At 45.4% G+C, this 25,080-nt stretch overlaps 1 protein-coding gene across 1 annotated transcript in view; it reads right to left on the reverse strand.

Moving 5' to 3' along the window:
* SLC25A36 (solute carrier family 25 member 36) overlaps window positions 1-25,080 on the reverse strand; it is a 54,994-nt gene that overhangs the window by 27,623 nt on the left and 2,291 nt on the right. The window contains exon 2 of the mRNA XM_075004017.1: window positions 901-1,071. Coding sequence (XP_074860118.1) covers window positions 901-1,071 — 171 coding nt within the window. The remainder of the gene's footprint in view (window positions 1-900; window positions 1,072-25,080) is intronic.

A 25,080-nucleotide genomic window follows, 5' to 3' on the forward strand; every position in this document is an offset into this window, starting at 1 on the left:
GAAGCTTCCAGATAAGGAAGGTAGGTAGGTAGGTAGGTATGTCCATATTTTGATATGCTGAAATGCAGGCAGTAATAAACAATTACTGCTGTTCTGAAATTTAAAATAATCAATATAAAACACCACATTTTCCACAGCCTGAAACAGATTTCCAAGTGTGGAAAATTTCAGGACAAAATACTTAAAAATTTTGCAATGTTATGTGAAAGCAAAGACAGACTCTTACAAGAGAAGTGTCAGGCAAGCTCAATAATACAAATTTCCCACATGCTTTGTGTTATATATGGATAGCAGCTTTCCAGATTGTGGTAGGACCAGGATAGCTATCCTTCAGTTGCTCTCTAAACTACCATGAAGTCTTTGGGTATCAGAGGTAAGCACAGGAGAAAGGACAAGAGACAACCATGTTTCCAAGTCACGTTGTATTAGGACCCTGACCTCCTCCCTGGATCAGAAGCTCTCTGGTTACCAAAATCATTTGAAAAATTACAGGGCAATAATGGTACCAAGTGGCTAGCAAGGTCGTTGAAAACATCGTGGTTCATAACATTATGTTTGCAACTATGAGGCCTCTTTGGGAGCATTCTGTACTATCAGATACGCTTTGACTTTCCTTAGGTATAAAGGTCAGCTCTTCTTGGGTTGAAGTTCCAGTCTGATCATCTCTTTCATGGTGCGACCAAATGTTACATGCAGACAATCGCTTATGGAGCAGAGATTGTAGTGGTAGTACATTGTAAAGAGCATACTTTCAAAAACCACAGTTCACAAACCAACTACATTTTTAAAAGGCACAAAGTTACAGGTTACATGCCATTATTTCTATAGGGGAAAAAAAACCCACTCAGCTACAGTGAAAACTGCACAGAATCAGAAAAGGAACATGCAGAGAGTACTCACTTCAAACAATGGAGAGGTCCAGGAGATACTCTAGTTACTCGATTTACACTAGCACCATTCACAGTGCTGAGATGAACTTCAGAGATGTAGAGAGTTACAGAGGAGGACTGCAGCCGTGTTTTCACAACTTCTAGTGGACATGTCAAAATTGCACCAACGGTACCCCCACATCTGCAAGCAGAAATAAGATCATTGTAGTTCTAAGCCATGAAGGAACTGCAAGAGACATGAATCTAGGAAATGGAAGTCTTATCTGGCTAGCAAGAAACTTGGCCTTTTTATGTTTCCCTGTATAACCTTACCAATCATCTTTGAGAAGCAGTGCAGCGTATCTCCGCTTCCTTCCCACAGCACAATAGAGCCAAGTACAGTGAACTCCTTCACATCCAGCATTTTATTACCCAGAATGCTCAAATAACCAGCATTTTAACCATAAGCAAATTTTAGTTATATTTTCCATAAGTACAGTTTAGTGAAAGTAAATACAAATAAATACAGCAAATACAGTACAAGTTTACAGTGTATAATACTACTGTTGTTGGTAAATAAAGTACTCTGCATACATTTTTATTTGTTTCTTAATATCTGATCTTGTTTTTCTTTAGCATTATGCATTGCTAGGTATGCTGCTCTATTATCCAGAGTATTTGAATATCTAGCAACCTCCCGGTCCCAGGGCTGCTAGATATGAAAGAACTGACTGTACATGGCATTCTTGCAGTTTCGCAAAGGAGTCAGTCTCGTGTGTGGTGCTAATAATGGCTTTCACTAATACCTACATCCCTACTTGCTCAATGCAAACACTGCACAAGATAATAAGTAAAAAATAGAAAGTCCATGAATCATGGATTAGGGCATGAAGCACACCAATGTTTCTTTACTGCTACCACTGCAGAAATAAGTATCTCTCACAATCTCAAAGAAAGAAGAAAGAAAAAAAAAAAAAAGGATGGAATACTATTCCACTTCTCAGGTGCATTTATCTTAAACACACATACCCAGTTGATAAATCCAGAATTCTAGAATTCACTCCGATAATTCTAATTTTTGTACACTGAAGTCACAACTTTACTGTTGTTAATTAAAGATAATGGTTCAAATTCTACTTGCAGCTACACTTGTGGAACTGCCACTGAACTGAAGTGGTGCTTGCTCATCTGACGGCAGAATTGGGGTCACTGTTTGGAATTTAAACGATTTCAGAGTAAGAATCATTTTCTGTTGCAGGCCTAGGAAAGTCACAAAGTCAGTTATTTTACTGTTTATAACTTTTATTGTTTTAACAGGTCTTTTCATCTGCCTGTTAACATTACCATACAGTGTTCCACTAAATGATTAGGGGTGGAAACCCTGGCCCCATCGAGCTCAGCCGGCACAGGATTTCACCTTAGGAGTTAAAATGTTCTTTTAACAGACAGTAATTCTAACTAATGTAATGCTCATGAACAGAGCCAGATACACAACCCGGGAGAATGAAATCCGCTGCATCCAAAGAAGACAGAGAGAACAGTGAGAATTTCTTCGCTTCTGCCTCTATGCTGCAGTATGGACATAGTCCCACCCAAAAATAGTTTAGCTTCCACATGCATCCTCAATCCCTTCCTGTGGCACTGAAGGTCACAAAATTCATGCCAACTATGATTATGGGTTGTGTATTGCCCTCCACTAGACTCAATTCAAACTACTGTAAACTCTTTCATATCCAACTTCCTATCATCCAGAACTCAAGCAGCTGGCATTTTAACCACAAGTAAAGTTTAGTTACATTTTCCCATAAGTACAGTAGAGTACAGTACAGTGAAAGTAAAGACAAGCACAGCAAATTCAATGCAAGTTTACAGTGTACAATATGATTGTTATTGATAAATAAACTACTCTGCATACATTTTTGTTTCTCAATAGCTAATCTTGCTTTTCTTTAGTGTTACACGTGCTAGGTATACTTCTCTATTACCCAGCATATCTGAATATCCAGCAACCTCCCAGAGCCAGGGCTGACAGATATGAAAGAATGTATTGTATAAAGGAGGAATACAAAGTTTCGTCATCTTCATGCAGGCTACATTTAAATGAGTAACCTAGAAGTATCTCAAAACAAAAAAGCAGTCCAGTAGCACTTTAAAGAGGTGAGCTTTCATGGGACAGACCTACTTCTTCAGATCACAGCCATTCCAGAACAGACTCAATATTTAAGGCACAGAGAACCAAAAATAGTTAACAAGGTTGACAAATCAGAAAAATTGTAATCAAGGTGGGCAAATCAGAAGAGCAGAAGGGTGGGGGGGGGCAGGGGGAATCAAGAGTCAGATAAACAAAGTATGAAAGAGTCCATATAATGACCCAGGTCATTGGCGAACCAGTTCAAACCGCATGTTAATGTGTCGAATTTGAATATAAGAGAGAGCTCGGCACTCTCTCTTTGCAGGCAATTCTTAAAGTTCCTTTTCAGTAAAACACAGACTTTCAGATCATTAACAGAATGGCCCACTCCATTAAAATGCTGGCTGACTTTTTGATGCCTGTTTTGTGTCCATTAATTCTTTGTTGAAGCATGTTTACCGTTTGTCCGATATACAAGCTATGTGGGCGTTGTTGGCACAATATATATGATGTTCGTTGAGGAACATGAGAATGTGCCCGTGATTCTGTGAACAACCTGGTTAGGTCCACCAATGCTGCTATCTCCAGAACAGATATGTGGACAAAGCTGGCAATGGGACTTGTTGCAAGAAAAAGCTCCAGGATTGGCATTATTGTGGTATAGTCTGTGGTTGCTGGCGAGAATCCTCATAAGGTTGGGAGGTTGTCTGTAGGAGAGAACAAGCCTGTCACGTCGGGCCTTCTGGAGTGGGGCATCCTGACAAAGGCTGGGTGGTAGGTCTTTAATGATGCATTGCAGTGGTCTGAGTTGGGGGCTGTAGGTAATGACCACTGGTGCTCTGTTGTTGGTTTTTATAGACCTATCTTGAAGTAGTTGGTTTCTGGGTATTTGTCTGGCCCTGTCAATTTGTTTGTCAAGAAGTATCTCATGACCAGTCCCCAGAGCCATCTAGTCCCTATGGGTCAGGACCAAACATGGGTCACAATTACATTTCAAACGTGTCCCTGGCTGGTCTGAGCTCCTCTACAGGGGGCTCTTTAGAGGCCATTCACACTCCTCAAGTGGTTCTTCAACTTCCTGAAGGGGAGCTCTAGAAAAGGAGGGTAAAACTGTTCTCAGTGGTGTCAGATGGCAGAACAAGGAGTAATGGTCTGAAGTTGAAGAGAGAGAGAGGTGTAGGTTAGATATTAGGAAAAACTACTTCACCAGGATGGTGGTGAAGCATTGGAATGTGTTGCCTAGCGAGATGGTGGATTCTCCATCCCTTGAGGTTTTTAAGTCCCGGCTGGACAAGGTCCTGGCTGGGATGACTTAGTGGGGGTTGATCCTGCCTGAAGCAGGGGGCTGGACTAGATGATTTCCTGAGGTCCCTTCCAGCCCTGTGCTTCTGTGATTCTTAATTGGATTAACAACTGTCAGTCAGTTAAACTAATCAATTACATTTCAGCTGCAGGGCAGAGAACTGCATACCTGAAGAGCAGCAACCAGCTCAGGTAAGGTAGAGGCCTGAGGCCGAGGTTGGGAGGGAGGGCAGAGCTCATCAGCTCCCTGGCTATCAGCCTCTGCAGGAAGAGGGGTCCCCCCCCAGACCCCAGCAGGATTCCCACAGCTGGCACTGCTGGCCAGGCTCTGTACTCTGTACTCCAGCCACCATGGGGGTCCCTGTGCCTCCCCTAGCTCCCTGCAGCCTGTGAGGAACTCCTAGCCTAGACCCCTCCAGCCCCTGCATGCGACTCCCCTAGCTCCCTGAAGCCCAAGTGACTCCTAGCCCCCGAGTGTGACTCTCCCAGCCTGTGACTGGGGGGTTTAAGCCCGGGGGAGCAGTTTGGGGATGAGTGTCTTTCCACCACCACAGCTCTGACTAACTATAGTAAAGACAGTATTAGTATTTTAATAATGTATTTCCCCTTTTCTGTGAAATAACTATTATGAATATATAAACATGAGGGGGCACAATTTTATATTCTTGCCTCAGGTGCAAAATTAGCTAGTTACTGCTGTGATCTCTTCCCCCACCCATTTTTGAATTGCCTTGGTTCACCACGTCTTCCTGAATTGTCAAAATGGGTCCCTGTCTGGAAAAGGTTGGGAACCGTTGATCCTGTCTCTTCTCCAACTCTAATTAGTCTAAAATGAATTCATTTCCAAGTCTTAAATAGAAACATATCTTTCTCAATCACTTCTATTCTCAGCACTCTGAGTCACTATACAGCTACTAAGGGATTAGAAGTCTCAACATACTAACCTAAAAATGTCTGTGTATTACATACTAAACAGATTTCAAAGCTGGAATTCAAGTACTACAGTGATGGGGCCATAAAAGTATTTTGATGCACAGAATAACTAAAATAGCAGTCTAGACAGTGTTTTTTAAACCCCTTTTCATTTGTGGGCTCCTAAACATTTTGTCTGGAGGTACCAGCCTCGTTGGAAATCTTAGATACAATCTGTGGATAATCAGTGGTCTGTAGGCCATAGGTTGAAAACCACAGATTGGTATAGGGAGGTATAATAAAATATTAGCTTACTAGATTAATTTCACTACAACAATTTCACATATCTTCATCTGGTAGTTTAAGTAATTCTAGAACTAAAACTTATACTTACAGCCAAATATATATCATTTTGGGTATACCAGCACTTACATATGCTTTTCATCAGCAATTAATTTTGCACTGACTCCATGCTCTGTGCCACTTGGAACTTTTTCCATCCACGGCCTGAATATATTTTAAATGCTACAACACGTTAACATAAGTGCTATTTCTGAGCAAAGCCATATACAAATCAACATGTTGTCATGAATATATGAAACTGTTGCTATTACCATGTTAAAAAAGAGCTATACAATAAATGAGTGACTTGTTTTTCCATGACAGGTAGACACAAAACATTAGCTAGAGCAAAGCATTAGGATACTAAAGACACAATGTTCATTACAGTCCTAATAATAAAAAATTATTTTTACCACTGGATTCATACGCACACTGCCTGGACAAAGACACGAGAACTCGTGCTTTTATCCCACAGATTTTTCTAAATATTATTCCTCCTTGATGGGTACTTTCAATTTATAAGGAAAAAAAACTTCACATTTTCTCAGATGCAGCAGCAGGAGGACAGAATATGAAAAATCAGAAGAGTAAAAGAACAGGACTGTACTTTCAGAGAACAAATGTTCTACAGATCCAGCATTTGGGATCTGCTTTGCTAAAGTTGCCCACACACAAACCCAGATCTATTACTTTATCAACCTCAAAGGCTACCTATGAATGCTATCCACCAACAGAAAACTAAGCTGGTAACTCAGCACCTGATTCCACTTTGGCTGGTCCTTAAGGTAACACATTTATATATTATATATCTCAATAAGCAGAAGTCCTGTGGCACCTTATAGACTAACATATGTTGGAGCATAAGCTTTCATGGGCAAAGACCCACTTCATCACAAAAGCTTATGCTCCAAAATATCTGTTAGTCTTTCAGGTGTCACAGAACTTCTTGTTGTTTTTCAAGCCACAGACTAACTCGGCTACCTCTCTGACAATAAGCAAAAGCTATCTTCATCTCTCCCACACAAACTTCACTCCAGCCTGGTTTTGTTGGGTGGTTATTTCGCACATTTCAAGTATGCACCAAGGTTGTACACAAGCAATTCTCAGACCTTCCTTTTGTGGTTCATACTGGGAGACGGTCTTCTGGATCCTTTCCTCTGGAATTCACAATCTCATGGAATACCTCTCCCACCTGCCATCACATAAAAAGGAGAAATTGGAGCTGGCATCACATATCCAAATAGCTCTGATGGACCACCCCAGGGGTTGGCAACCAAAATAGCAAGAAGAAACATTTTTTTCCAAACTTACTTAAAAAAAACCTCAATAATTCAAGAGCTGCAATGTATTGTGAATACTAGACGCTTCTTAATAAACAATGTCAAACATACTTTTTGTAACCCCTATTTTAAGAACAGAGCACACAGAAGGATTTGTAATGCAATACATGTTTACTGCAGGATGTTCACAAACTTTTTACATATTCAATTTCCTCACACTTTACATGTGTGTGTTTGTGCCACTATCTTCCTCATTTTCACTCCCGTACTTATTCTAATTATGCCAATTGTACTTCATGCTCAATTGCAGTTTTCTTCCTTAAAACGCATATTACCTTCAAAGCAGGAATGCCGCAAGCTTCCTTCTTCCTTTTCAAAATCAAGACTTCATTAGCAACACGATCAAAACACAAATACAGCATCATATCCCACAATGCACTGCACATAAAGGGATATGATGCACTGCACATCCAACTTTTCGAGATCACATATCATTTGCTATTTAGATACGAGCTGTCCATTGTTGGGCTTTTAGACATTCATCGTTGATCAAATAATCAGGAGGGTTTTTTTTTTTTTTTTTTTTTAAAAAAAAGCTTTGCAATTATAGCCCTGGGAGTCACAAAGAAGTCCTTCAAGAGCTGCAGGTTTCAGACCCCCTGTACCACACGCCACCTGAAAGTTTAGTAGCCTTTCCTTCCAACAGTATTAAGCATTACACTTATTCCTAGGACTTTTTAAGGCTCCTCTATAATCATTGCAATGTTTTATTCCATTTACTTCACACCTAATGCCCTCCTCTTTTTGTGAGCAATATAAACCTTTCACAGTTTCATAAGATTGGAGAATTTTGTCCTTGCACTGCATAACCAATCAAAAATTTGGAAAAGTGTAAAATTAAATAAATTTTTGTTTTCATTCTCAAGCAAGTACCAGCTGTATGACAACCTGTCTGACCTATTAAATTTAAAATTTGTGCAGTGATTTTTTAAACAAGGATTTCAAAAACATATTAGTACATTTGAACTAATTTTTTTTAAATATTTTCCCCAAGAAGTTAAAATGTCAGGCTTTAAAAACTCCAAAATTATAAGATTCTTTATTGCTAGTATGAACTGTTACCAAGTTCAAGTCATTAATCTGTGATAGTTTCAGTAATTTAAGTTAGGAACTACCATACAGATTGGTTCAGATAAGTTAGATCATCACTATTAGTTATCAATGTTGATTCCAGTTTTTAAAAAGTGATTTACTGAATGGGAAAATAAATTAAATTGAATTAAACTTTGCATCTGATGCACCTGCGCAAAAAAAAAATCTCCCTCCTTCCATTAGATAATTTATAATAATTTCCAGTGGGTCTCAACCATGGGATACATGTATCCCTGGGCACATATAAAGATGTTGTGGGATGTACATCAACTCAGCTAGATATTTGCCCAGGTTTGTAACAGGCTATATAATAAGCACTAGCACACACAGTACAAACTAAAATTTCAGTGATTTGTTTAGAGTCAAGACTTTATTCTGTATCAATGGTTCTCAAACTGTCCTCAAACCACTTTAATGGAGTTGCCAGGGCCAGTGTTAGACATGCTGGGTCCGAAAGCACAAGCCCTCCCACGCAGACTACAGCCAAAACCTAAATTTTTTAAGCCAGGTGAAACTTGGGGCATGCAAGATAAGTCAGACTCCTGAAAAGGGTACAGTTACCTGAAACATTCAAAACTACTGAGCTATTTTCAAACTAAGGAGGAAAACAAATACAGCTATTTCAATATTTTGATACTGTGGTTTGGGATTTTTTAAGCAATATATTGCAAAAGAGTGCCATTTCTCAGACAAAGAAGAATTGTGCAGGCAAATTATTTAAATGCAGAGGTGGTGAAAGTTTTTAGAAATGGGTACAGGAAAGGGGAACAGACAAGAACCAGAAGAGTGAATTATTTTAAAAGAAGCTGTTTTGGGATTTTACTTATAAATGAGAGAGACTAATATTTTCTTCTCTTCAAGGTACATGGATACAGCTTCATTTCTAAAATTATAGCATATGTGGTTAATGACTGACGACATCAAACTCATATAACCTATGCCAGAGTCTGCAATGTAGACTTTTATACATTCTGTGCATGAATCATCACTGATGCAGAGTACGCTATTGATCAGTCAAAGAACTTCTCAACTGTTAACTCTCAGCACTGTTAGGAAAGACACAGTCTTAACTTTTATAGGCAAACTGAAGCATAGAAATGTTAGGTGACTTGCCAAGATCATGCATGACTCAGCTAGGAACAGAGCTAAGGTTTCTTATCTCACAGACTGCGTATTAGCCACAATAACCTGTCTCTCTCCAGTCCTGCTGAACAGGAGGCTCTTGAAACAAAAAAACCTGTATTTTGTATCCCATTAAGAGTTCTCCTCCCCACTTGTCAGCATTTGTTAAGATGGTTGTGGATGTGAAAGCCAAGAGCTCCAGGTCTTCCTAAAGCTACAGATAAACAGCAACCATGTACAATTGTCTTTGTGCAAACAGTAACACTCTAAAACTCTTAGTACACAGATGTGCCAGCTGTATTGATAAAATAAGCTAATGGCCTTGGGATACCATGTTAAAGAGGTCCAAGTACACATTCACAGGAAAGAAAGAGAAAAAAAAAAGGGGGGGGGAACAAAGCAGTCCTGTAGCACTTTAAAGACTAACAAAATAATTTATTAGGCGATGAGCTTTTTGTGAGACAGACCCACTTCTACAGACTAACCTGGCTACCATCTGTGACTATTCACAGGAAAGATTCATTCCCATCATAAGCTCTCACCTTAAGGTACAAATACATTTAAAAACTGTCAAAGGAAATTAAGTTAAGGCTAAAATCATCACACCTCATTCTTTGGCAGATGGTGAAGGTGATTTGAGGACAACTGAAAGTGATCTTTGCTAAGTCCCATATCTAGTGTCATACAGGCTGTGGCACTGGCATACAATAAGGCACACAGAGATGAAGCTTACGCCTTCTTCCTTTCAAATAAAGATATTGAAAAAAATCAGACCCATTTCTTTCATTAGGGCTTTATATTTGAGGACGTCCTTATCTTCACCACATCTCACCTATTCTGTGTGGGAAAATTTGGTAGAGTTCAACACAAATTTCCTGTGGGCTAGATTGATGCAGCGTTCATGTAGCCCTCCAGCCACACCTATGTTTTACTACATTAAGAAAAAAAAATCATGACAGTCCTTCTGTTCAATTTATATTTCATTTAACCACCTGCTTACAATAGCTAACAGGGCAGGTATATGTAAATAAGCAGCTCACTTCCCATGCATATGCCTGCAGTTAACACCTGGTCACCAAATGGCTGGAGACAGTCACACACTCTTTAAAGATATATACTACAGCAGTGTCACAAATGGAACAATAAGCAGTCAGGAGTACGTACTAATGGGGAGGTGCAATTGACACTGGAAAGCCAACCACTACGATAGCCTTGTAAGCTTTGGATACACTCTCTCTCTCTCTCCTGTCAAAGCAGCCATTTTGTGTACACTACTGTTTTTTCATAACACAGGATTCTTACTCCTATGTGCGGCTAACTGCTCAGAAGGGTACTCTGAAGTGAAAAGTTAAATTAAGGAAGTGGCTCTTCTGTCGTTACCAGCAGCTTAATCTCATTTCTCCCACTTACATCATTTTACTTTTTGCATTTCATTGAGCTGTGGTGATGTGAACAGACTAATCCATTTCATTTCAGACAAGCAAGTGCAGTGCTCTAATACAGGTGTCAACAATTCCCTGGCACAGGTACCAAGAGTGGCACGCAAGCCAATTTTCATCCACACAGGAGGCAGTTCAGCCCCGCCCCTCCGCCCCCATGCAGCTGGAAACTTGCTCAAAGCCTTGTCACCTGCAGATTATCAAAAGACCAGCTAATGCTAACAACCACCACCTAAACAGTAAAGATCTGCGTCTTTATTGATAAAGCTGTTGGCAGTAGGACTATTAGTAACTTTAAAAAGTACAACCAGCCTATGGATGGTACACAGAGTTCAAAAGGTCAAATTTCAGCCCTCCACCTCAGAAAGGTTGCTGACCCCCTGTTCTAATCTATCTCCTGCAAGGGAGCATTTGCAGCTGAACAAAACACTCACACTCCATCCCCTCCTCCAGATTTTGTGCCCAACCTGCCAGATTAGAGGACAGTGTAGGAAGGGAAAGGTTTAATGGAGACATTGTAATAACGCATCAGTGGTTTACTTGTTTGGATGGAAAGAAAATGCTGAAACATTACGAAAATGAACCCAATGCAGTGATTAACTGTAGTTACAAGGCTTAGTGAACTGGCATCGAAACAGTAAGTGAAGCCCTGATCAAAAAAGTGACTATAAATATATAAAAATGAATTTTAAATATAAAATGTTATTACTGACAATATTCAATCTCCGCATGCCAGTCCACTGTTATTCACTGGACAAAATCCATGGGTAAAGACCTAAAATATATCTCATATGCTGCTACACAAAGCTCCTTGTATGTCAATGCAGGTTATTTACAAACAGATCAATAGCATAAAGGAGTCCAAAGTGCACTTCAATAGGAAACGGAGGTTATCAGCGTGTACGACTCACTTCTCAATATTAGCCTTCAATATTTGACCCACATAGTTTATTCAGTCAGATTATCACCAAAAATACATAGAAAGGAACAAACACTTATTTGAGTTTAGATGGCCAACTACTAGAATTTACTAAAACAGACTCTATAACCCATATGATAGCCCTGAGGCTTGCAAATGGCTCTACAAGGTATCTCCTGGGGCTCTTTGCAGCCTATGATATTAAAACACTATGGGTGCGGTCTACACTAGCCAGCTACTTCGAAGTAACCGGCACGACGTCGAAATAGTACGCGTCACAGCTACATGGACCATGTGCTAGTTTGATGTTGAAATCAACGTTAGGCGGCGAGACGTCGAAATCGCTGTTCCTATCCAAAGATGGGAATAGCACCCTACTTCCACATTCAACATCGAAGTAGCACGTCTGTAGACGATCCGCGTCTGGCTACTTGGGAATAGTGGGGTCCTTCATGGCAGCAATCAGCCGAGGGGTTGAGACGTGCTGTCCAGCTCCTGCAGGGCTCTCTGGTCACTGTGTGCAGCAGCCCTTCAAGCACCATGGACCCGGATTTCCTGGCGCAGGGAGCAGAGCGCGTGCAGGAAGCAGCACATGCATGTGCTAGCCCTGCACGCTCTCCAGAAGCCCCGATCCGCACATCCACCAGCCATGACTTCGAGCCAGCCCCCAGAGCGCCCTCAGAGCTCTCCCCCGAGGGGACCGAGGCACCCCCGGCACCCAAATGGGGGGCCAAAAAGCAGCAGGGTGTTTCCTGGTCGGACGCCGAGCTCCAAGACCCGCCGGGGCGCAGGGGTGAGGAGGAGGTGCGCCATGTGATGGGGAGCAAGTGGCGGAATGCAGAAGCGTCTGCCCGACTGGCCGCGGGCCTGGCCGCCCGGGGTCACCCTGCCTGCACTCCGGATCACGTTCAGAGCAAGGTGAAGAAGTTGCGGCAGAGGTACGCCCAGGCCCAGGACTTGGCCAGCTAGTCTGGGGCCAACCCTGCCGCTTGCCCCTTTTACAGGGAGCTCAGGGCCATCCTGGGCCCCCAGGACACATTGGACACCGCACCTGAGGAGTCCCAGCAGGCCTTGGAACTGGAGTCTGGCCCAGAGGCCAGCCCCACACCCCAGAGGAGCCCACCTGAGGAGCCCCCCCCTCAGGCTGGTAGAGGGGTCCAGCAGCAAGGTGGGGGGGGCTCCTCATAGACCTCCCCTCCCGGAGCACCAGCCAGGCGTACACCCACTGGAGTTCCCTCGACTGTGGTAGTGGATGGTCAGGTACTTACCCCAAGGGCACACAGCCCCGGCCCACAGGCACCAGACACGACTGGGGGCCCCACGCACCCGCAGCGGACTCTGACTAACTACTGCCCAGCCACAGCATGCTCCCAGGACAGCAGCATGGCCATCAGCACCCATACCCATAGACAGCACTGTGCCCTAACCCTGGGGATGGGGGAACCATGCAGTGGGGCCACCCAACAGGGACACCACACCCACTGAAGGGGATGGAGACCCAGCACCTGGCGACAGGAAGAAACGGGCCATGGGCCAGTGCACAGTACTAACAGCCTTCCCCTCCCACTCTCCCTCTCCACAGCTGCACCATCCAAGGCCCCAGGCAGCCAGGCACACTCTGTGATCCCCAAGAGCCTGCCAGAGCCCAGGCACCACCAGAGCCCAGGGACACCTCCAAGGCCAGCAGGACAGGCACGCCACCACTGGACCCAGGCGATAGCCCCCATGGACCCCCAGTTCCTGGCAGCTCTCCAGTGGAGGTGGCCGAGGACAGGCTGTGGTTTGATAGGGAGGAGTCCACGCAGCGCTGGGCAGCATGGCAGGAATTCATGGGCATCTTCCAGGACATAGCCGGGTCGATCGGGGGGGGCTGTCGCCTGGCTCCTGCCCCCCGCTGACCCCCCTGCCGCCCTCCCAGCCACCCCACCTGCCTCATGCCCTGCTGCCCCGCCTGCCAGCCCCGCAGGACCGGGGCCCAATGGGGGCTGAAGACCAGCTGGCGGAGGCACCCCAGCTGGCCGCGCCGGGGACCATGGACAAGGGGAGGGACTGTGACCTGTACTTGCCAGGGGTCACGCCCCTCTACACCAACCCCAGATTGATGGGCCAACGGCCGAGCCATCCGCTGGTCCCCCATTTGTATATAGTTGTCCTCCTTTGTATATTGGTTCCAGTTTTTGTTGTGCACACAAGACAGTTTACCGGTTTTCAATATCCACAGATTTATTTTCCAAAGAACCTGAGACGTGCGCTTGTGGCAGGGATGGCGTAGGGGCAGAGTGCGGCCGGTGGGTGTGGGGCCCGCCCTCCGGGGAAGGCCAGAGAGGTGCTCAGGGGGCCTTCCTGATCAAAATGGGCCCACAGGGCCTCGTGGACCTGTACCCCCTCGCGGTGGGCCTGGTGACTGGGTGCAGCGGCTGGCTGGGGGAAGCCTGTGATGGTGTCAACTGCCCACCCTTGGACGAAGGCCTCCCCCTTGCCTTCAACAATGTTGTGAAGCATGCAGCACGTGCCCACAACCTGGGAGATGTTCTGGAGGCCAATGTCCAGGCAGGCAAGGAGGCACCGCCAGTGGCCCTTCAGGAGGCCAAAAGGTCCTCTCCACCACCTGACGGGCATGGTTCAGTTGGGCACTGAATCGCTCCTGGCTGGCGGTGAGGTGGCCGGTGTACAGGCACATGAGCCAGGGCTGGAGGGGGTAGGCTGCATCCGGCACAAGGCAGAGGAGCATGGTGGTGTCCCCCAGAGAGATCTCCCTCTGGTGGATGTAGGTCGCTGCCTCCAGCCGGTGGCACAGGCCCGAGTTCCGGAAGATGCAGGCATTGTGTGTACAGCCGGGCCAGCCCACACAGATATCCTGGAAGTGGCCCTGGTTGTCCACCATGGCCTGCAGGACCATGAAGCGGTAGCCCCTCCGGTTGATGTATCTTCCCCCGCTGTGGGCCGGGGCGCGAATGGGGATGCGGGTCCTGTCCAGGGCCCCGAAGCAGTTCGGGAACCCCATGGCAGCAAATCTGGCGATGTCTGCGTCCAGGTCCCCTACTGGCATTGAGCACACAGACGACCTGTGGGGAGGGTACACAAGCGCCTATAAGGGTGTGCATGGTGCCCCAGGCACTCCCCCCCCACCCCCAGCCCCTCACTTAGCCCCCTGCCCGGCCCCCCAGTGGGTGCGTGCCCAGGCCTCCTTACCTCTATGACGATGGCCCTGACCGTGGCCTTTCCCACTCCAAACTGTTGTCCCACGGAATGATAGCTGTCTGGAGTGACCAGCTTACAGACGGCTATTGCAACCGTCTTCTCCACGGGGAGGACACACCCCATCCGGGTGTCCTGGTGCCTCAGTACGGGGGTGAGCCACTGGCAGAGCTCCAGGACAGTCTGCTGGCGCATGCGGAAGTTCCACAGCCACATGTCATCATCCTACTCCCCCATGACCTGCTGCTCCCACCACTCGGGGCTGGGGGGGTAGCTCCAGAGTCGGCGGAGCACCTGGCAGGGGAGGAACAGGGGAGCCCAGTGGTCAGGGGCATCCTCATCTGCCCCCTGGGAGGGACCCCTGCCAGGAGCTGCTGGGCAGCCTCCCGTACAGCTCCTAGCAGGGCATTTGCTCCCTGGGTGACTACCTGGAAGGCTTCCAGGTGGTGGTGGTGCTGCTACTGCTGCTGGGGGTCCATAGCTGCTGTTCGTCAGTCTGTAAGAGCGTGGCTAGCGCTCTGCAGACCTCTTGCTGTGCAGGCCGAGTGCGTCTGGGAGGGGCCCTTTAAAGGAGTGGCTTGCTGTTGCCCCGGAAGGGCTAGTCCAGCCTGTGACCCCGTCCATGGGCTTTCCTGGCCCCTTATTTTGACGGGGAGTACTAGTGTGTGTGGATGCTCCGCAGTTCCTTCCAGGGTGGCACCTTTCGACATCCACCATCACTACTTCCGCACTGAACGTCGACAGCAGCAGCCCCAGAGGTCGTGTGGACAACATGCATCAAAGTGGCCTATTTCAATGTTGCTACTTGGAAATAAGCTACTTCGATGTCATGTCCTAGTGTTGATGTAGCCTGTGATTCAACTGACAACTTAAGTTTCTAACCAATACCTGGTCACGGAGTTCACCAAGAGAATACTATTACTGGAATTTATCAAGTACAAATGGGTTAACAGAATAAAAGTATCCCGATACGTACAAAGAGTAAAAGCAGCACTGTATTAATACAACTGCAACTGAAGTGCTGTTTCAGGTAATGTTGATAGCTAATTTGACTCCTGACCCACTGAGGTCCAAGTACCACTGCTATATTCTGTCAACAAAGCTTCCTCCCCAACTTCATTATTCCCCTCACTATAGGGGAACTTCATTTTTGAGAGGGAGGGGGTCAGTGCTCCCTATAAGCTGAGAGTTTCGGTGGTTACCCAGGAGAGATTCAGGCGCCACCCAGCTGATCAGCAGAGTGCCCACAGCAGGCACTATGCGTTCCTATTGTTGGTAAATATCCACACATGCCTCCGCACAGGTAACAAAATTTATTCTGCCCATGGATGGGGAAAAAAAATAGAGGGAACAGTGATGGGGATACAGGTTCTTGTTTGCAGCTTAACACAAGCCATCATGAGTCAAAATTTAGATAGCCTTGGGCCCATAGCCCTACTGTGTTCCCACCACAACCCTTCCCTTTGCCCCTTCATCCCGTCGAGAACCCTCCCCAATAAAGACGGATGCTGAGGTGGTGAACCAATAACGTTTTTACTTTTAATAAATAGAAACATGTAAAATAAATGGTGGCATCAAAAACTATTTAAAAAGTGCAATGATGTATAATTATATGCAGTGGGGGGCTTGGGACAGGGGGTGGGCGACATGTGAACTTGGCTGTGGGGCTTGGAAGAGTGGGTGGGAGGCATCAGACCAAGGATGGGGTGGGGAGCCATGACCCCAAGTGGCATCAGCTTTGGGATCTCCTCCCACCACAGGTTTGGGGTCCTCATTGGGACTTGGTATCTTTCCATCCTCCCAGACGGTGGGGCTGCAGCGGGGTGAGACTCGGTGGCGGGGCCTTGGGAACAGGCAGGACAGGCATGGCACGGGGGAAGCCTTAGTGGCAGAGGGACGGCCATATCAGTGCCCACTGTAGCAGCACTTTTGGTCCACCAGCCCCGTGTCCCTCTCTATTGGTGAGGGGTCTGGGAAAGGTGAAGGGGCAGAAGAAAAGGTTGTGGTGGGAACAGGGTAGGGCAGCAACTGCAGCGTGCCTGGGGGCAGCGCAGTGGGGACAGGAATGAGGGGAGCAGCGGCAGCAGGGGCGTCAAAGTGGGAAATCAGTTGGTCCCAGGCCCGCATCCACCACTCCTGTTCCCGTGCCTGCCACTGCCAGTTGTGCTACTGCCACCGCTCCAGGAAACATGTGAGCCTTTATAGAGGGTAGCAGCGTGGGCGTGCAGGAGGTCCTCATCTGGCCAGCAACAGCTCCCCTGGCTGTGGGCCTGCGCTCACCGTGGTGAGGTGTTGGCTTCCTCTGGTCCTGGTTCAGGGCCAGCTTGCTCCAGTGCTGGGGTGGGGTTGGCTGGCTGGCCCTGGCAGCCAGGTGGGGCTAGCTCAGCCCTGGGATGTGCAGCTGTAAAGGAAGATGAGGAAGACAGTGAGTCATTCATGCAACACAGCCCATAATGTCCTGCCACTGTCAGCCTCAGCCACGCCCCCCAGGCCAAGAGATGGGGATGTCCCAGGAGTACAAGCGTGTGCGCTTGCATGGTGGGCACTGGCGCACAGGGACCCCATGGTGCCCACTTGTGCAGCTTGTGGCGCTGTTCACAGAAGCAGGTGCTGACTGTCGCCCGCAGGCACGCCCGTGTGCTGCGAGCAGCCTCTGGAGGTGTGTCTGGGGTCAGGCCGTGTGGCTGGCCTGCTTCCAGCAGTGGCTGGCAGGTCCCTGTTCCCCCAGGGTCTGGGGCTCAGCTGGCCTCCTGTGAGGCTGGAAGAGGGCTGGTGCCCATGCCCAGGGGCTGCTGAGGCCAGGTGAGACATGCTGCCTTGTACATGGTTCCACATGCTGGGACTACAGCGTCAGATCCCGCCCAAGCCAGCCTTGCAGCACACCCCATCTGCGCCTGCCCCCCGCCCATGCCATGTGGTGCATTATGCACAGGGTACTTACCAGTGGGTCTCTCAAACTGGTCTGGGGACACCCTGGACATGGCCTGGCTTGAGGGGACCCAACCCCAGGGCTATCATGAGCATGGCCCCCACTGGCTTCAGACCCCATGTCTGCCTCTGGCTGGGTCCCAGGCTGCTCCTCTTTCTCCTCTGGCTCCGGCAGCAGGGAGTGCAGGGGGCTCCTTGGTTGTGTCTACTGCAACTGTAGATGGAGGTGGGGGGGCGTGTACACACCCCTCAGGAGGTGGTGGAGCTCCTGATAGTAGGGGCAGGTTGCAGCTGGTGCCCCTGACTCCAGCCAGCATTCAAGGCTTGGGTGTACCCTGGCACAGCTCCTTCACCTTTGACCACACCTGCATCATGGTGCGGGCAGGGTGGTCTCATGCTGTATCTTGGGCATAGTCCAGGACACCATCTGTTTTGTGCACCAGAGGGCTCCTGGGACTCTTCCAGCAGCTCCCTGAAGGGCCCTGGGGTGGGGGGTGAGGTCACAGGGTGGCTGGCTCGCCATCATACCACAGGGCAGGAGGGCATGGCTGTGCAAGTATGGAGCAGAGCACCATGCTGTTGGTCCAGTTCCCCGCTCTCCTTTTACTGCCACTGGGCTTCTGGGGCTCCTTGTGCCTTTAAGACTTGCCAGAGGCAGGGGCACAGAACTGTGACTGGGGTGGACAGAGCGTCCCCCACGGCCAGCTGGCTGGTGCCATGGAGGACTTACCTGTTGACAGAAGATCCGCCCCTCGGAACTCACACGTGCTCTCTCTCAACAGATTAGGTCTAGAAAGACATTCTGCCTCCTGGGGGAGCAACAGGATGCTCTCAATAGAAGTGCCACGTTCTGTTGATTTACTATTGACAGAATACATGGATAACGTGGACGCTCTGTGAGTTTCGTCGACAAGATGCCAGTTTTGTCAATAAAACTCTAGTGTAGATGCAGCCAAAGTGTCATCAAAAGAACACAGTGAAGAAATTATATTTTTCCCCCTAATAATTTTCCAGCTATTGGCCTTTTAAGTCCTAATCCTACACACAATTCCATGCAAATCTTTATTATAATCACACCAGTAGTCACATTACTGTGAACAGGACTAGACACATGCTTAAACTATCATGTGTCAATGGAAATGTTTGCAAGAGTGGGGCCTTGGGTGTTACAAGTAACAGCAACAGACAAACAATTTTTAGACAACAAATATTTCTGAGGTTGAAGGCAGCTACAGGCGCTTACTATTTCTGCAAGTGTACCTGGTTACGTCACTACATTAGTTAAGGACAGCAGAGTATTCAGGAAATGCCCAGGATGCACAAAATATAACAAGTGATTATAATTAACACATTATTAATATTGTTCAGGGTTTTTTTTAATTTAAAAAAAAACTCAAAACTTAAACTTTGCATTAAAAAAAGACAAAAACCCAAAACCAAAAGTAACAGAGGAAACCATGCTAGTCTATACACTATCAAAACAAAAAGCAGTCAAGTAGCACTTTAAAGACTAGCAAAATAGTTTATTAGGTGAACTTTCGTGGGACAGACCCCCTTCTTCAGACCATAGCCAGACCACAACAGACTTAATATTTAAGGCACAGAGAACCAAAAGCAGTAAGCAAGGAGGACATATCAGAAAAAGATAATCAAGGTGAGCAAATCAGAGAGTGGAGGAGGTCAAGAATTAGATTAAGCCAAGTATGCAGATGAACCCCTATAGTGACTCAGAAAGTTCCTGTCCTGGTTTAAACCATGTGTTAATGTGCCGAATTTGAACACAGAAGCCAGCTCGGCTGCTTCCCTTTGAAGAACAGTGCGAAAATTCTTTTTCAGCAACACACATACCTTTAGGTCATTAATAGAATGCCTCATTCCAAATTACAACAACTACCGAAGTAACTACCTGCTGCTACTCAGGACCTCATTCACTCAGACACACCATCTGAGCCGCAGCCTGGATTATTCCATTTACTTCCCAAAATCCACAAACCTGGAAACCCTCGATGCCCTATCATTTCAGGTATCGGCACCCTAACCACCGGACTATCCAGTTCCGTGAACTCCCTCCTCAAACCCTACGCCACCAACACTCCCAGCTATATCCGAGATACCACCGACTTTCTGAGGAAATGACAAAACATCGGAAAAGTTCCTGATAACGTCATCCTTGCCACAATGGATGTAGAGGCTCTGTACACCAATATTCCACATAAAGACGGATTACAAGCAATCAGGAACACCATCCCTGATGCCACCACAGCCACTCTCACACACAATCATTTCCGATTTGGGGACAATTTATACCTCCAGATTAGTGGAACTGCTATGGGCACCCGCATGGCCCCACAATATGCTAATATATTTATGGCTGACCTGGAACAACGATTCCTCAGCTCTCATCCCCTATTACCCCTCCTCTACTTAAGATACATTGATGACATCTTTATGATTTGGACCCATGGTACAGAGACTCTAGAAGAATTCCACAGAGACTGTAACAATCTACACCCCACCATCAACTTATGCCTCGATTACAACATGCAAGAGATACATTTCCTGGACACTACAGTACTAATCAAGGATGGCCTGATCAGTACCACGCTGTACCAAAAACCTACATGATCGCTATACTTATCTACACCCTTCTAGCTTCCATCCTGCACACATGACTAGATCCATTGTTTACAGTCAAGCTCTTAGATACAATCGCATTTGCTCTGATCCAACTGACAGAGACCAAAAACTACAAGATCTTTACTAAATATTCATAAACCTGAATTACCCACCAGAAGAAGTAAAAAACAAAAATCAACAGGGCCAGACAAATACCCAGAGACCAGCTACTCCAAGATCGGACCAAAAAAGCCAAGAACAGAACACCACTGGTCATCACCTACAGCCCCCAACTCAAACCACTGCAACGAATTATTAAAGACCTACAACCTATCCTTAAATCAGGATGGCACACTCCAGAAGGCCCTGGGTGACATGCTTGTTCTCTCCTACAGACAACCTCCCAACCTTATGAGGATCCTCACAAACACCCACAGTCTATACCCCAGGAATACCAGTCCTGGAACCTTTCCCTGCAACAAAGACCGCTGCCAGCTTTGTCCACATATCTTCTCTGGAAATACCATCACTGGACCTAACCAGGTTACTCACAGAATCACGGGCACTTTCTCATGCTCCTCTACTAACATCATATATGCCATCATGTGCCAACAATGCCCAGATGCTTTGTATTTTGGACAGACTTCTAACTCCCTTAGACAAAGGGTCAATGGGCACAAAACAGACATCAAAACACTCCAGATCCACAACCCAGTTAGTCAACATTTTAATGCAATGGGGCATTCTATTAATGACCTAAAGGTATGTGTGTTACTGAAAAAGAATTTTCGCACTGTTCTTCAAGGGAAGCAGCCGAGCTGGCTTTCATATTCAAATTCACCACATTAACACATGGTTTAAACCGGGATGGGAACTTTCTGAGTCACTATAGGGGCTCGTCTACATACTTGGCTCAATCTAATTCTTGACCTCCCCCCCCGACCCCTCCACTCTCTGATTTGCTCACCTTGATTATCTTTTTCTGATTTGTCCTCCTTGCTTACTGTTTTTGGTTCTCTGTGCCTTAAATATTGAGTCTGTTGTGGTCTGGCTATGGTCTGAAGAAGGGGGTCTGTCCCACGTAAGTTCACCTAATACACTTTTTTGCTAGTCTTTAAAGTGCTACTTGACTGCTTTTTGTTTCAAAACCAAAAGGATTACTTCCACAGCTTAAAAGTAAAATCTCAATTTTTTAAAAAAAATTCTGCTTGCAGCATTTGAGCTTGTAACTCAGAACATTTCAATAAAATAAAGTTGAGCAATAATTCTTATCTGAGTTTCGTTATCCAAGCTATGAAAACTGGAGGGACACAGAAAGAAAGCCAAAACAGAGCAAAAGCAACAATACATAAATTGGCATTTCTATTATGAAAAAAAGGAAATTTGTTTCTAACAATCTTTATGTTAACTGTGGCCCTTTAAATAACATCAGCTAATGCAAAATTCTAGATATGCTGCAATTCTAAAAATACGATTAGCTATTTTTACCAATACACAGAATACCTAATTCATGGAGCTAATTACACAGTCTCCACATTACACAAATTTAAAGTTTTTCTTAGAGGAATACCTGGTCAAAGGAGGAAGGGGAAATTACAAAAAGGAAGGTACCAGGTAACCTATGAAATGAAATATCTGAAACACATCCAAGTACGCTAATTTGTGCCATGAGTCTTCAGTTTGGGAAAGGGGGTTTGGTCCAGTGGTTACAACAGCTGAAAAAGATCTGACAGAACTTCTTTGCCTTATTATTGTGAACTCTAATTACACAGACCCTGTACAAATTAAAATAAATAAATAAATAAATAAACCCCACCCCTGAAGTAGGTATTAACATTTTAAACTGAACACAAGAAATTATCAATGCACTAATCCTCTTTCCTAACACCATTAAATTTGTACAACATAGCTCCAGCCTACATTCTGAATCATAAAAATCTTAACTTTGTTTCAAATATTTTAGAGATTCACTAAAAACTACCAGCAGACAAACAGCAGCATGCTATTTGTAGGATTCCAAAGGTTTAATTAGCTGTACAGATTGCAGAATGCTCTGGAAACTCCTTGCAACAAATTGACTTATTCAGGAGAAAGGTCAACTAGCTGCAGAGAACCAAGAAGTTTTAAAAAGACTGGAAGTCAAGAAAACGCACAGCTCATCCATACCACTCGCACAAGAAGCTTCCCACCTCCCCTGCAGTACTGTAACACCTTAAACTGGACCTGTGCCTGAGAACACATAACCTGACTCATACCAGAGAGCTAGCGATGGTAGTCTGTATTTTCCAAAACAACAAGAAGTCCTGTGGCACCTTATAGGGTAACAGATATTTTGGAGCATAAACTTTCCTGGGCAAAGACCTGCTTCGTCAGAGGCATGACGCATCAGTAGGAAGCTCACTCAGTTCCTACTGTCTGAAGGATAAACTCATTCTCTGGCACCCTAAGGCCCTGGACATTTCTGGGACGGAAAGCAGGTCACTCCAACACTGTTACAAATTTGCTCCAATTGCAGAAAAATCATTTTCAAAGTTCTGTTTCTAGATGAGCAAAATACAAATGTATCATTTTAAAAAACACCTTTGAATCTTACTAATCTGCATTCTACGCATCAAAATGAGCCCATACTTACTGGACGTTCCCCTGAATTCTTGACTTTCTAGTTCCAAAAGTGACTTCTTCTATAGATTCTTGAAAGATTCTCATATCTGAAAGTTATAGTCCTCTAAAAAGGCAATTTTGCTGAGGTACTAGTAATAAAGAATTCACATCAAAGTATCAATACTTGCATAAAGTTAGTAAAAGGAGCAGAAATGGACCAACGGTCAAATTATCCCAGCAGAAATATGCAGCAAAACTTGGACTGTTTACTGGAAAGAGGTTTGCTTCATCATGCACAGGATATTTCAGTGAACTTAGCCTCATGTGAGAAGAGGCACCCTATATTTAGGCATAGAGTATTATTTCCATTTTACTTTGTCATTCAACTCTAACGCTGCGTCTACACATGCCCCTTCCAGAAGCATGGTAATGAGAAGGCCAGAAGATGCTAATGAGGTGTGGATGTAAGTTTCCCACATCTCATTAGCATATAGCCACGTGATTTGGAGTATGGAAGAATCTCTTCCAGACTCCAAAAGAGATGTGTACACACACAGCCTGCAGGGATCTTCTGAAAGGAAACTCTCCTTCCGGAAGATCCCTGCAGGTCACATGTCTGTGTGTGTGTGTGTGTGTTATGGAGTCTGGAAGAGCTTCTTCACGACTCTGAATCACATAGCCATATGCTAGTGAGGCATAGGAAATTTACATCCACACCTCAATAGTATCTTCTGGGCTGCTTATTACCATGCCCCTTTCAGAAGGGGCATGTGTAGACGCAGCCTAATAGTATATATACTGTTATCCTTAGTTGCTTATTTTTCATAAAATGAAACCGCCAAAATAAAGAGGTTTTAATTTTTAGAAACTGCTTAAATAGGTTGTAGTTTTTGCATAGATTTTCAAAGTTCAGAAAGTTAGAAAAAAAAAAATCAATCAAGTCTGCTATCAAGGGAGCTATGTGGGGTATGGACCATGTGCATGGAGGGTAGGGTGAGGAGAGAAAGAGAGGCAGAAATAAAATGTGGATGCTTTCAACTCTCATTCTTTATTCTAACATACAGATCAAGCTGGTAGCAGCCAAGAGCTGGTACAATTGGTATTTGTTCAGAGTCTGTTATGAAATGTGCTAGAGGTCACAATCCAGCTCTTGAGAAGATCTGTCTGCATCATTAAGTCACCACAACTGTTTTCTTCAGAAATAGTCTCAATACAGAGGCCAAGAATTGATGGAAGTCAAGACGGAACTGCCCCCTCTCACCCTGAAAGCAAGTAAACTTGGAGTTTGTTTTGATTTCATATCTGGAACATTTCCTTACCATTACACTCACCCCTAGAAAATGAATGAAATCCTGTTTTGTGACCTTCCCATATTATCTACAACACACGATATAAGCAGAGCATTAAACATGGTAAGAATCCTGATAGAAAGAGTTTTTTAAAAGGTATAGAGCACTCTTCTACATTCTTCAGGCCAAATCTAAAATAAAAGGAAACATGCAAGAAAAGATTACTCTTCAGGCCATATACTAACACAAGGGTTTTTCGATTACCCTGAGTAACTTTCACAGTGCTGAAGTTCGGCTTTACTAACCCAGGATTAGAAACAAATCTGCAGCTAGCACTCAGAGAAAAGGTAATATAAGGTATCTCCACACCCTCTGCACAACATAACCTTTTGACTCATTTTAATGCCTGGTAGGCAGACAACAAAGTTCATAGACCAGACCTTTTATCAAGGCCAGGGAAATTCATTAGCTGCACAGATTAAAAATCTGCATCTGGCCTTGATTCAGTTTATGGACCTGAACCTTGTGTTTGCTCTCAAACAAGCTGCTTTTTCCCGGTTGGCCTTCCTTTTCTAGAGCTGTCAAGTCAGGAGATCAGATGAGGGTTCAACATGTTAGAAGCAGCAGGGACTCTCAATTTTTGCAGATTTACAAGAAGCTGAATCCCAAGAGCCACTGTCCTGAGCCCTGCTGTTGCATTATTCCCCCCTCTGTCCAATTGCACATCTGGAGGGCAGAAACTAGAAGTAGTTGTACCTGCCCAGGCACTGTTAGAAGGAAAATGCTGGGGTCAGACATTTATTCTGCCCATTAAAGATCCTCAAGTGTCTATTTACACCCCAATCCCATGATTTGGTTCAACCTGAATCTATATTTTCCTATCAGAGACACACGCACCCCTTCTAAGCCATACTTGGAACCACTAAGGGCCAGGGCTACCAGACAACCCCTCCTCATAAATCCTCACAGAATACAGCTAA

The sequence above is a fragment of the Carettochelys insculpta genome, chromosome 10 (assembly GCF_033958435.1).
Source record: "Carettochelys insculpta isolate YL-2023 chromosome 10, ASM3395843v1, whole genome shotgun sequence".
Classification (NCBI taxonomy): domain Eukaryota; kingdom Metazoa; phylum Chordata; order Testudines; family Carettochelyidae; genus Carettochelys; species Carettochelys insculpta.